This window comes from Mauremys mutica, chromosome 13 (assembly GCF_020497125.1).
Source record: "Mauremys mutica isolate MM-2020 ecotype Southern chromosome 13, ASM2049712v1, whole genome shotgun sequence".
Taxonomy (NCBI): domain Eukaryota; kingdom Metazoa; phylum Chordata; order Testudines; family Geoemydidae; genus Mauremys; species Mauremys mutica.
The window spans coordinates 43500717-43514446 of record NC_059084.1 but is presented as its reverse complement, the minus strand read 5'-3'; the positions used below and the strand labels follow the sequence as shown (position 1 = coordinate 43514446).

The 13730-nt window shown below is 41.2% G+C and overlaps 1 protein-coding gene across 1 annotated transcript; it reads left to right on the top strand.

Moving 5' to 3' along the window:
• The first annotated feature begins 8472 nt into the window (after nt 1-8472).
• LOC123347424 (olfactory receptor 10A4-like) lies at nt 8473-9420 on the top strand. The gene has a single exon (XM_044984841.1). The coding sequence runs from the start codon at nt 8473-8475 to the stop codon at nt 9418-9420; it is 948 nt and encodes a 315-aa protein (XP_044840776.1).
• The last annotated feature ends 4310 nt before the right edge of the window (nt 9421-13730 follow it).

Below are 13730 nucleotides of genomic sequence, written 5' to 3'. Positions count from 1 at the left end.
TGGAGATGTTTCCCTTGTGTAATATAGTGCTGGTGAAATTTACTGAATTTTGTTTTTCCATTAAATTTTTCCTTTAATGTTTTAATTTTAACACAAGAAATGAGGAAAAAAATCATTTTTAGAATATTATTTTATTATTACTTGAATCCTCCTCTGGCCTTAAAATCATTTAATATTTTAGGAAAAAACAAAATACAAAATAAAAAGACATTGCTTTACCAGGTCTAATTCACAAACATCTCTTTCAATAGAAAAGTGCCCTTGGGTGGTTGAACTTTTCTGAATTTCCCAAATATTTTGTCAGAAATGTTGATGATAGAAATTGGTAGGAGGAAAAGGAACTCAAAATATTTTACTTTTTTTTTATAATGAGCAAGCTCTAACCATTATATTTTATGACACCAGTGGTCCTCTTTCTTATAGGTAGTTTGACTTGGGCTGCTGTAGTGGGGACCTCAGAATTGCATAGGTGGTTTAAAAGCAGAGCTGGACAATAATTGGAATGCCTGTCCCCCAGGAAAAGCTGGCATTTCAACATTTGTTTTCATTCCAAATGAGGATAAAAAAACTAAAAGTTTGAAATTTTTCACAGAATTGAAATTCTGAAAAATTGTGATTTGGAAATATTGAAACATTTTATTAAGAACATAAGAACGGTCATACTGGGTCAGACCAATGGTCCACCTAGCCCATTATCTTGTCTTCTGACAGTAGCCAATGCCGGGTACTTCAGAGGGAATGAACAGAACAGATAATCAACAACAACTACTGAGGCTAGGGACACTATCCCTCCCCATACTGGCTACTAGACATTGATGGACCTATCCCCATTAACTTATCTAGCTCTTTTTTGAACTCTGTTATAGTCTTAACATTCACAACATCCTCAGGCAAAAGTTCCACAGGTTGACTGTGCGTTGTGTGAAGAAATACTTCCTTTTATTTGTTTTAAACCTGCTGCCTATTAATTTAATGTGGTGACCCTTAATTCTTGTGTTATGAGAAGGAGTAAATAACACTTCCTTAGTTACTTTCTCCACACTATCTTGATTTTATAGACCCCTATCATATCATAACACATTTTGAGATTCCAACAATAAAAATGTTTATTTTTGGTTCATTAAGCTGACCAGATGGCTCCATTCTCCCATCAGAAACAGGCTCATTGAATGTACTATCTCCCTCATAATCCATCCAGAGACATATGACTCCCATGATGCACCATGGAACATGGACAGGTGGAATTCCACATTGTATTACTGGTGATGTAGGCCTCCAAGGAGCCTGGCCCTTAAGAAAGAATGGGGGCTGGAATTACAACTCCCAGAAGGCAATGCACTGATAGGGAAATGCGGTTTAATGTTTTGTTGAACTGCTTTGAAACAAATCATTTTGGGTCAGTTCCAAGAAACAAAATATTCTCATCTGAGTCGAACTGACCCAAAACGTAACATTCCCATTTCAAGTTTTCCAATGGAATTCATTTTTGTGGAAACTGCATTTTCTGCCAGAAAAACCATCCTACAAAAAATTCCCAAGCACCTCTACTTAAAAGCCTTTCCTATTTGACTTTGGTCTTAAATTGCAGCATTGGAGGTTTTAAAAAAAACAGGTTAGACAATCAACTGTCAGGGATGCCCTAGATAACACATAGTCCTGTCGTGAGTACAGGGGACTGGACTAGAAGATCTGTCAAGGTCCTTTCCAGTCCTACGTTTCTATGATTCTATGATTCTCTGCTATTTCAAAGAGATCACAATTCAATATTTTTTCCCAAGTAGATACTTATAGACAGTAATCAAGTCATTCCTCAGCCTTCTCTTTGTTAAGAATAGATTGTTGTACAATGTATACTGGATAGTAGACCTTAGGGTGCAGCAGAAAGTGAGGGACTGAAAAGGGGCGGCTGTGCTGTATAATGGGCACTAGGAGCAGCAGAGGGTGGGGGTGGGGAAGGGGCGGCTATATTGTATAATGGGCACTAGGAGCAGCAGAGGGTGGGGCTGGGGAAGGGGTGGCTATACTGTATAATGGGCACTAGGGGGCAGCAGAGGGTGGGGGTGGGGAAGGGGCAGTTATACCGTATGATGGACACTTGGAGGCAGCAGAAGTTAAGGGAAGAGAAGGGGACAGACACACACTGTATATTTGTAAGATCATGTCACAAATTGCACAAAACTAGAGGCTGAGTTGAGAAGTTTTTAGAGCAGTGGTTTTTAACCTTTTTTTCATTTGTGGACCCCTGAAAAATTTGTAATGCAGGGGCAGACCCTTTTGGAATTTCAAGCTGTGGTATCCAGACTCCTGCCGTAGAAGTCTTAGACCGAAAACAGACTGAACAGAATTCAAATATAAATGTTGCACATGTTCGGATGTGTGAGAAAGGGTGCTAAACTGTGGGCATCTATGGTAATGACAACACTCCGGGTTTTGTCCTGTAGGAGAAATAGTCACATGCTTTTGATTTATCTGAAAAATGGAATTCCTTTTTTGGGATCTGAAACTTTATTTTCATAGTCACTTTTTGTGGACCCCTTAGACATAGTCTGTGGACCACAGGTTGAAAACCACTGTTTTAGAAAATTTGGCCCATGAACTATGAAAATAATCCAATCTCTTGCTGGCTGCACTTGAAACTTTGAAACAGGGGTAGACAACCTATGGCACGCGCAGGAGTGGCGCCAGAGTTTCTGGCGCCCTCGGCAGAATTCAAGGGCCGGCATTTTGTGCACTCCCCACGGGGTGCTCCGGAGCTTCTGGTTCCACTCCCATCGCGCCACCGAAGAAGGACCCTCCGCCGAAATGCCGCAGGCGACAGTGGCAATCATTGAGCTGCTCAATTGCCTGCTGCTGTTTTCCGCGGCACGTCAGCAGAAGGTCCTTCTTCAGTGGCATGACGCGAGTGGAACCGGAAGCTCCCGTGCACCCCGTGGGGCGCGCACAAAATGCCGCCCCCCGAATCCTGGCATCCTAGGCGACTGCCTAGGGTCGCCTAATGGAAGCGCCGGCCCTGGGCATGCAAGCTGATTTTCAGTGGCACTCACACTGGCCAGGTCCTGGCCACCAGTCCGGGGACTCTGCATTTTAATTTAATTTTAAATGAAGCTTCTTAAACATTTAAAAAACCTTATTTACTTTACATACAACAATAGTTTAGTTATGTATTATAAACTTATAGAAAGAGACCTTCTAAAATGTTAAAATGTATTACTGCCCACATGAAACCTTAAATTAGAGTGAATAAATGAAGACTCTGCACAGCACTTCTGAAAGGTTGCCGATCCCTGTTGAAAAAAACATTAAAAAACAACAACAACTAAACAAACAAACAAACAAAAAACCTTGGTCAAAAGATATCTCATTTTCCACCTGAGGCGAATAGACAGAATCTCTCTTCAGGGATCACAATGTAATGGATAAAACTGCTTTTGTCCACAGCTACATAAACATGTTAATAGATCCCTTTGGTAGCATGTGCCGCAATACTTGTGAGATCCCTGAAACAGGAAGGAGTGGAAGGTGGGAGGAGAGTGAGAAAGAATAAAATTCGCTGGGGTCTTTTTTATTTGAAATTAACAATAACATGAGAGCCTACATCAAAGAAAGAGCTTCTTTCAGGTATGAATGATGTCAATGGATCACTCTAATTAGTGAGTATTTATTTAGTTACGATTGCTATTACAGTGCACAGGTGCATATGTGATGTCTGTCTTAGACATAGCTGGATGCAGGATGGATGGATGGAAGCTGTGAACTACTTGTGTGTGTGAGAGCAATCGAATGGAATATATATGATCACTGTTCAAGACAGAACAGATGAAGTGTCTCTTTTAACAGAGGTAAATTTTTCATTCTATATTTTTAGTGGAAATTTTCACCAAAATAATCCATTTCCTAAAAATAAAATAAAATAAACATATTTTCATTGAAAAAGAGATAATCTCCAAAGTGTTATTTTTTAAAATTATGTTTGACAACCAAAAACAAAACAAATCAAAACAAAAATTGGAGATTGTGTTTTTTTCAGTGAAAACTCAAAACACTTCAAAAATGTTGAAGAAATGAGAAAACATTTTCATTTTTATCAAAATTGTCCATGAGGGAAAATATTTCCCCAACCAGCTCTTTTGTTTCTGGCAAGCTTCTCATCTTTGCATTGTTACATAAGAACATAAGAATGGCCATATTGCATCAGACGAATGGTCCATCTAGGTCAGTGGTCCCCAACCTTTTTGTGACCAGTAGCACATTCATGTTTTCAGAAGAGCGTGGTGGGCGCCAACAATTTTACAAGGCTTATTTTGTATTTGTACATTAAATAATACAAAAAACATATTTAATGTTATATAATATATGAATCCAGAGAGAAGCCGGAGAGAAGCTGCGAGGACAGAGAACACTGGTGCCCGCAGCCCCGGAGTACTCTGTCCCCAGCAGGCGCGGGGCCCCAGATTCTCTTCTCTGCTGGGAACTAGGCAAGCCCCGCACCTGCCGGGAACAGAGAACACCGCGCCCGCAGCCTGAGTTCTCTGTCCCCGGCAGGTCCCCTGCTGGGCATTAGGCGGGCACACAAAATGCCCTGGCGGGCGCCCTGGCACCCACAGGCACCATGTTGGGGACCACTGATCTAGATGCTTCAGAGGGAATGAACAGAACAGGTGATCATCAAGTGATCCATCCCTTGTTGCCCGTTCCCAGCTTCCAGCAAACAGAGGGTAGGGACTCTTCAGAGCATGGTTTTGCATCCCTTATCAAGTTCTTTTTTGAACCCTATTATAGTTTTGGGCTTAAGAACATTCTGTGGCAAAGAGTTCCACAGATAATAGCTAGAGGCTCAGATACCTCCTCTATTAGCTCCTTGAGTAATCTAGGATGCATTTCATCAGGCCCTGGTGACTTGCAGGCATCTAACCTTTCTAAGTGATTTTTAACTTGTTCTTTCTTTATATTATCTTCTAAACCTACCCCCTTCCCATAAGCATTTTCTATATTTTCTATCTTATCTATCCCTTTCTTAATGATTCCCAACATTCTGTTCACTTTTTTGACTGCCACTGCACATTGAATGGATGTTTTCAGAGAACTATCCACAATGACTCCAAGATCTCTTTCTTGAGTGGTAACAGTAAATTTAGACCCCATCATTTTATATGTTTTGTTGGGATTATGTTTTCCAATGTGTATTATTTTAAATTGTTCCATTCTTGTAATCTTGTTATTGTCCAGATCTGAACTCCCTCTATTTCTATTGTATCCTCTTTTGAGATGGGGCTAGCAGAATCAGAACACAACATTCTATTTGGAGATATCTTGTTAGCAGATAGAATGGCATTAGACTATTTTCAGTGTTACTCTTCATCCCATTACATATGCATCCAAGCTGGGATTGTCAAAGGAGTTTAGGTGGCAGAAAGCCATGTGTTGTCCCTTTAAAAATAAAAGCCAGGAAGACATTGAAATAACTTTACACACCTGGGTAAATCTCTTCATGTCTCAGTTCATAGATTCATAGATGCCAAGGCCAGAAGGAACCATTGTAATCATCTAATCTGACCTCCTGCAGAACACAGGCCAGAGAACTTTCCCGAAATAATTCATAGAACAGAGATTTTATAAAAACTTCCAGTCTTGATTTAAAATGGAGTGGGAAACAGAGGGAAACATGTTCCCCCTTCCCCCGTGCTATAGGGTGGTTGAATTAACTAATTAATGTTTGAGAGAAAACATAGGTGAATCAGCTTCTGTTGAACCTCACCCACCTTTTCTCTCTAATATCCTGGGACCAACGTAGCTGCACTGCAATACTAACTAATGTGTGTGAGTTTCACAGTTACAGTGCTAGCTGCATCTTGTGCCTTTTCTGAGAGCGTCATGTTTTGGGTCTCCGACCCTTCCCTGTCCTGGGATGGTATCTTGTGCTTCTCCCACTCTTAAAAGGAGGTGGGAGCACGCTGCCCTATGCACAAACCACTTAGCACCCTGCAGGGCCAGTTGAGCCAGAGAATGAAAATGACGCTGTAGCCTGGTGGTTAACGTGCTCACTTGAGTGAGGGGAGACCAAGGATGACACTCCCTTTGCTGCAATAGATTATACAAAACAGAACAGATTCAGGAGGAGAGTTTGAGAGAGAGAGCTGCCCCATAGCCCAGTGGTTAGGGCTCTCCTCCAGTATCCCAACTTCAAACCCCTTCTTCACTTCAGGCACACTGGGGAATCAAATGTGGGTCTCGCACATTGCTCACAAGTCCCCTAACCACTAGGGTAAAGATTATAAAGAAGAAACCGCCATCACCTCCCCTTGGTATTTTGTGAATTCTTTATTTTACTTTGCCCTGAAAAATGAAACACAACATTCTAGATCAAAATGAAATTAAACATTTCTGTTTGACATTGCCGAAATGTTTCCACTGTTTTGGTTCCATGAAAACTATTTGGAGAACTCTGCATGAACGTCAGTCTGCGGTTTTCAGTGAATAAACTATTTGTCTGAAAAATTTCACCAAGCTCTAATTTACACTACTGACAATGTAGAATCACTCCTCTGAACTTGGATCAATAGTGATTCTGGATATACATGGGTGTAACTGGAGGCAGATTTGAGAGTGATATTCCTGCCAAGCAGACAGAAGGGGATTTTTACTCCTTCCTTTCTGCTGTTTTTCTCCAACACTTCCTCTTGCATGTGAGTTACTGTCATTTTTCCACAAAAACTACCATGACCAATTGGTGCAAATTGTACTGATTTTTTCTTTTAAACTTTTTTTTTTTGGTCATCTTATGCACAAGGTCTGAGTTTGCTGCCTCCTCAATTGAATTTATACAAGGGCCACTCTGGTAATTTGGATGAAGTTGTGAAATTGTGCAGTCTATATGGGTTTATAAAAATATGGTAATAAGTGAATATAATATAACTGGAATATGCTTCATGCAAAATGTCTCTTGTAAGGTATCATTACAAGGCTTATAATCTACTGAGTGTGATCATCCTATTTGTATAAATGTACCACTCTTGTATCTGAAACTAGAAATATGAAATATAACTCTGAGGGCCTATTGTAATTATGCAAATTATGGGCTATTAATGGTGGTTTGAAATCTTAATGGCTCCCATCAACCAGGACAATGGACTGCGGCTCTGTTTGCAAGCAAGCCTTCCTGGGAGTCAGGCTGGGAGGAATGGAGGCTTGGGGGTCTTATAGTGACATGTGATCATGTCACATGAACTGGAATCCATCTTTAACCTGGTGCTTTTCCAGTGGGGAGGGGGGGTGGAAACCAAGAGGGAGACAAAGGATTCCCACCTTATACAAAAAGGGGTGGAACAAAACAAAGGAGGAAAGCCATCATGAAGAATTCCCTAGCTACCACCTGAGCTGGAACAAGAGCTGTACCAGGGGAAAGAATTGTGCCCAGGCCTGGAAGGTGTCTGGTCTAAGGAAAAAACTTACTGAAGCATCTCTGAGGGTGAGATTATCTGTATTCAGTTTGATTAGACATAGGTTTGCACATTTTATTTTATTTTGCTTGGTGACTTACTTTGTTCTGTCTGTTACTACTTGGAACCACTTAAATCCTACTTTCTGTATTTAATAAAATTACTTTTTACTTATTAATTAACTCAGAGTATGTGTTAATACCTGGGGGAGCAAACAGCTGTGCATATCTCTCTATCAGTGTTAAAGAGGGCAAACAATTTATGAGTTTACCCTGTATAAGCTTTATACAGGGTAAAATGGATTTATTTGGGTTTAGACCCCTTTGGGAGTTGGGCATCTGAGTGCTAAAGACGAGCACACTTCTGTGAGCTGTTTTCAGTAAACCTGCAGCTTTGGGGCAAGTAATTCACATCCTGGGTCTTTGCTGGAGCAGACGGGAGTGTCTGGCTCAGCAAGACAGGGTGCTGAAGTCCTGTGCTAGCAGGGAAGGCAGGGGGAGAAGTAGTCTTGGCACATCGGTTGGCAGATCCCAGGGGGGTTTCTGTGATCCAATCCGTCACAGAAGTTACTCCTGAAGAGATCAGAATTAGCACCATTGACTTTAATAGGGTTATTCTTTATTGACATGAGCTGTAAATGACAGAAGAATTAGGCCCATATACTTGAAATGAATGAGGCCACCTATATTCAGACTGAAGAAAGTACTTTTCCTCCCTTCAATAATCTAAATATCCATCTATCCCAGTATTAGCTCATCTATCTGTAACCCATGCACACTGAGTGTGGAGCTGTGTCCCCCTCTGCTGGTGACTGGGCCACATAGAGGTTGATGGGAGTTGGCTAACAGAGATGGCTTTTTTAGCATAGACAGTAGAGGTTCATGTTTTAAGTTCCAGAGGTCTCAGGTCTAATTCCTGCAGCCAATAACCTATCCAGGGACATGGTGCTTCATATCTATCTATTTTATAAGGTTTCCCACCATCATGGTGTCTGAGAGCCTTTTCCCTTTTTTAGGCGGTGAAACATCCTGATGACATGAAAGGAAGAAACCAATCCACTGCAATTGAGTTCATCCTCCTGGGATTTTCTGGTCTCTCCAACCTTCCAGTTTTACTCTTTGTGTTGGTCCTAGTTACGTACATGATCATCCTGCTGGGGAATGCTCTCATAGTTCTTATAACATTTGCTGACCCAGCCCTTCACACCCCCATGTATTTTTTTCTCCGGAACTTGTCCTTCCTGGAGATCTGCTACACCTCAGTTACCATCCCTGAAATGCTGGTCAACCTCCTCACCAGGGAGAAAACCATCTCATTTTCCAGCTGTGCTGCACAGATGTATTTCCTCATCTCCCTAGGTGGCACAGAGTGCTGCCTGCTGGCCCTGATGGCATATGACCGATATGTGGCCATATGCCGCCCGCTGGTGTATACTGCCATTATGAACAAAGGTGTTTGCATGCAGCTTGTGGGCATTGCATGGCTAAGCAGCAGCCTTGTGACACTAATGCATGTCACATGGGTATTTAATCTCCCGTTCTGCCCGTCTAATGAGATTGACCATTTCTTCTGCGATGCTCCACCTGTACTTGAGCTGGTCTGTGGAAACACCTACATGATTGAAATTGAAGCCCTTACCTCAACTGTATTATTTGTCGTGATCCCATTTGCACTGATACTTTGGTCCTACATTTGCATTTTGGCCACAATCCTGAAGATGCCGTCTGCTGAGGGGCGGCATAAAACCTTCTCTACTTGCTCCTCACATCTCACTGTGGTGGTTTTGCTCTTCAGCACGGCTGGTCTCACCTACTTCCAGCCCAAGTCCAGTAGTTCACCCAGTACCAGCAAATTCTTGTCCCTCTGCTACACCATCCTCACACCGTTGTTAAACCCAGTTGTCTACAGCCTGAGGAACAATGAAGTTAAAGGAGCGCTAAGGAGGACCTTTTGCAAGATATTATCTTCCTGGGGACAGCCGTGATTTTGAGATGAATGACTCTGGAGTGAAACTTGCAGATCTGAATGTGATCCCAGAATTGGGATCACAATCTGGATCAGCATCTGCCTTTGCAATTCAAAAAGATTCTTGCAAACTGGTTCCTCTTCATTAAGACGGTGTTGCAAAAGTGAGCTATAGAATTGTTCTATTGTCCATCACTCCTTCTTCTGGGATGCTTTCTGCGGGTTTGGGCTCAGAATAGGACTCCCAGGAGTTCCCTCAAAGAGCTCAGCACCATTCTACTCCTGCTTTTTGCCTCAGTTTGTCTGGTGTTTCTTTTAGCACTGATCAACAAAATTATCTCAAAAATGTTTTTTTACAAAAAGGAAATTTTCACTTAAAGAGTCTGCTTTCCTTGGAAATTTTCCATTTTTTAACTAGGAATCCAAATCCTCCCCAAATATTCCTTTGTTTGGTTGGTTTTGCACTTCTTTTTTTTTGTTTTGTTTCTCATTTGCTGAAAAACAAAACTTTTTTTTTTTGGATTTTTGACAAAAAAATCGAAATTTTCCAAGGGAAAAAAATTCTGACCCATTTTGATCAATTTTTTTGAAAGTCTAATCAAACTTATTCACTCTAAAATTGGAGGAGAAAAAAACATGCAGAAGAAGAAAATGAAGTGGTGGTGGATGCAGTCAATAGAAAGAGATGTGGTACTAATAATTACAGTCTCCTGCATTTAAGTTCTGGCTGGCTGTCCATCTAGGATATTTCTCTTATTGTTGTTCACTTATTGTAATGATTTATGTATTTGTTTTTAATTGTATACCTCTTAAAAACTGACACCAAAATTTCACTGGTGTAAATGGGACCAAAATTTCTCAGAACCTATTTTCTAACTTTTATCTAACATAAAATTTACAAACCCATATATATATATATTTCAGAGTAGCAGCCGTGTTAGTCTGTATCCGCAAAAAGAACAGGAGTACTTGTGGCACCTTAAAGACTAACAAATTTATTTTAGCATGAGCTTTCGTGAGCTGCAGCTCACTTCTTCGGATGCATAGAATGGAACACAGAGACAGGAGATATTTATATATACAGAGAACATGAAAAGGTGGAAGTATGCATACTAACAGGAAGAGTCTAATCAATTGAGATGAGCTATCATCAGCAGGAGGAAAAAAAACTTTTTGAAGTGATAATTAAGATGGCCCATAGAAGGTGTGAGGAGAACTTAACATAGGGAAATAGATTCAATTAGTGTAATGTCCCAACCATTCCCAGTCTCTGTTTAGGCCACAGTTAATTGTATCTAGTTTGCATATTAATTTGAGTTCAGCAGTTTCTCTTTGGAGTCTGTTTTTGAAGTTTTTTTGTTGCAAAATTGCCACCTTCAAGTCTGTCACTGAGTGGTTAGAGAGGTTGAAGTGTTCTCCCACTGGTTTTTGAATGTTATGATTCCTGATGTCAGATTTATGTCCATTTATTCTTTTGCGTAGAGACTGTCCGGTTTGGCCAATGTACATGGCAGAGGGACATTGCTGGCACATGATGGCATATATCACGTTGGTAGATGTACAGGTGTACGAGCCCCTGATGGTGTGTCTGATGTGATTAGGTCCTATGATGGTGTCACTTGAATGGATATGTGGACAGAGCAGACATCGGGCTTTGTTGCAAGGATAGGTTCCTGGGTTAGTGTTTATGTTGTATGGTGTGCGGTTGCTGGTGAGTATTTGCTTCAGGTTGGGAGGCTGTCTATAAGCGAGGACTGGCCTGTCTCCCAAGATCTGTGAGAGTGAGGGATCATCTTTAAGGATAGGTTGTAAATCCTTGATGATGCGCTGGAGAGGTTTTAGTTGGGGGCTATAGGTGATGGCTAGTGGCGTTCTGTTATTTTCTTTTTTAGGCCTGTCCTGTAGTAGGTGGCTTCTGGGTACACTTCTGGCTCTGTCAATCTGTTTTTTCACTTCAGCAGGTGGGTATTGTAGTTTTAAGAATGCTTGATAGAGATCTTGTAGCCATTCTATGTGTGTTCCATTCTATGCATCCGAAGAAGTGAGCTGCAGCTCACGAAAGCTCATCCTAAAATAAATTTGTTAGTCTTTAAGGTGCCACAAGTACCGGGTACTTCTGTTCTTTTTGTATATATATATATATCTATGAATGATGTGTTAGGCCCAGAGACTTTCATGACATTTACCCTTGCTTATGTGGATTTGCTTCTGGATAAATTTAGTCATTGATATGAGGAGTTGTATAGGGAAATATGTGTACAAACAAGCATATGCAAATGATGGAAAGAGAGAGAGAGAGAGAGAGAGAGAGAGGGAGATCATGCTGTTTCTCTCTCCCTCTCTTTTTCTTTTTTTCTTGGTCAATAATTCAGATTAGATGTAGCTCATTGCAGAAACCACAAAGTGCTTATTTCTAACCAATGAGAGTAAAATGTTCAAGGGTGTCTATTTAATTTAGGAGCCTAAGTCCCACGTGTAAAAGTGACATAGGTGCCTAAATCCCATCAGCCTTGAATGTTAACTTACAATATTTGTTAGTCTATTTTTCTCAGCCCTCACTGATTCCCTAGCTATCTGTCTGGTCCCAGTCTCCTTGGTATTTAGGTAAGTCAGTTATGTATGTGTGTGTATGAAGCTATGTGGTCAAATGTGTGAGAACCCATGTGTGTGTCATCAGCGCCTTGAGTTAAGCCTTCTTTCTCTCTGGCCCAATAGTTATTTAAATATTTATTGCAAAGTGGAACAACCTCATCAGGATAGAGCTCCACCTGAGAATACCCTATAGACCAGTGGTTAGAGCATTCAGCTGGGATGTGGGAGGCCGACGTTCAAACCACACCTCTAAAATAAGGCAGAGTGTAGACTCAAACCTAGGTCTCCCACACAGAGCATAAGCTTTCAGAGATAGAGGAATTCAGTCACAGAACTCTCTGAATCGCTCTAGAGTTGTTCCACCTTGTAGAACCGATGACATATTCATCAGACCAGGGTAAGAATGACTGGCTGCACTGATTGTTTGGACAATCAGCTAGAAAGATGGAGCCTTTGGTTCTAGTCTACATGCCAATGAAAATATAATTAGCCTGCAAAGTGGAACAGCTTCAACAGGGAAGATTGAAAGCCACCTGTAGCCCATGGATTAGGACACTACCCTAGGAAATGTAGGTGCAAGACATTGCTTCAGAACAGATTAGACAAGGGTCTCCCACCGTGAGGCTGGCAAACCAAGTGCCACTTCTGGCCAAGGCCATAGGCTAAGCTAAGAACTGACAAACTCAGAGCTGGAACCCAAACCAGCTCACCTGTATGTCAGTTTTGTTCAAAATAGTCATTAGTTGTATTTAGTTTTTAGCCTCTGTGAAATGTGTGTAAATTGCTGTCTGCATTAATCTCACTTGCAATGTCTGTATCCCATGCTCTTAGGAAATACATAAATTTTGCTTTTTAACTATGTAAAGGTTTGCTCTGAATCTGTGAACCCAGACACATGAATCATCTCCCCCTGCCCATTCAGGAGGCCTATCAAGATTAAATGGCCCATTAAGGAACATTGCAATACCAAGAGCCAGTGAATGGCTCTACCACACCTTGGAAATGCTACATGCCAGGGAGCAGCTCTTGTGCACATGAAGGCCAAATGTAAAAGATAAAGCAGGGTCACAAAAATTTGTCATCTCTTTGCTGTTTGAGGGCCAGAGGCATTAAACTAAGGCAGCTATCCCCAGGGGTTACACCTGGATCTGCCCAAAAAGACATTTTGAATGGACAGATTACTACATCTCTGTCATCTTTAGGAATCATACATGGTAACTCATTTGTGTGTATCTGTTTGCTCGCTTTAACCTGTAAACAACTCTCTTATTTCTTTTACCTAGTTAATAAACCTTTAGATAGTTTATTACAGGATTGGCTACAGGCATTTTTTTGGTGTAAGCTCTAGGGTAGCAACTGATAGGGGGTAAGTGACTGGCCTCTTGGGACTGGAAGCGACCTGAAAATTTTGTGATTTTTGGTGTAATTGATCATTTATCATGAAGTCTAGCTTGCTTGGGTGGCAAGATAGACTGGAGAGTCTAAGGGGAATGTCTATAACTCCATGGTAAAACTGTTATAGTGATCCAGGAGTTCATATTTGTTTCTAGGTTGGTGAAAACTAATGACAGAAGACACCAACAGTTTGGAGTGTCTGCTCTGTTTTTGACAGTCTGCCCTGAGCTGGGCACCTACAGTCATGACCCACTCCAGGCAGTGCAACACCCACATTTTAGAGGTGTGTTCTAAGTATTAGGCTACTGGATTAAAAGTAGGCTAGGAGATCTGGACCATTGA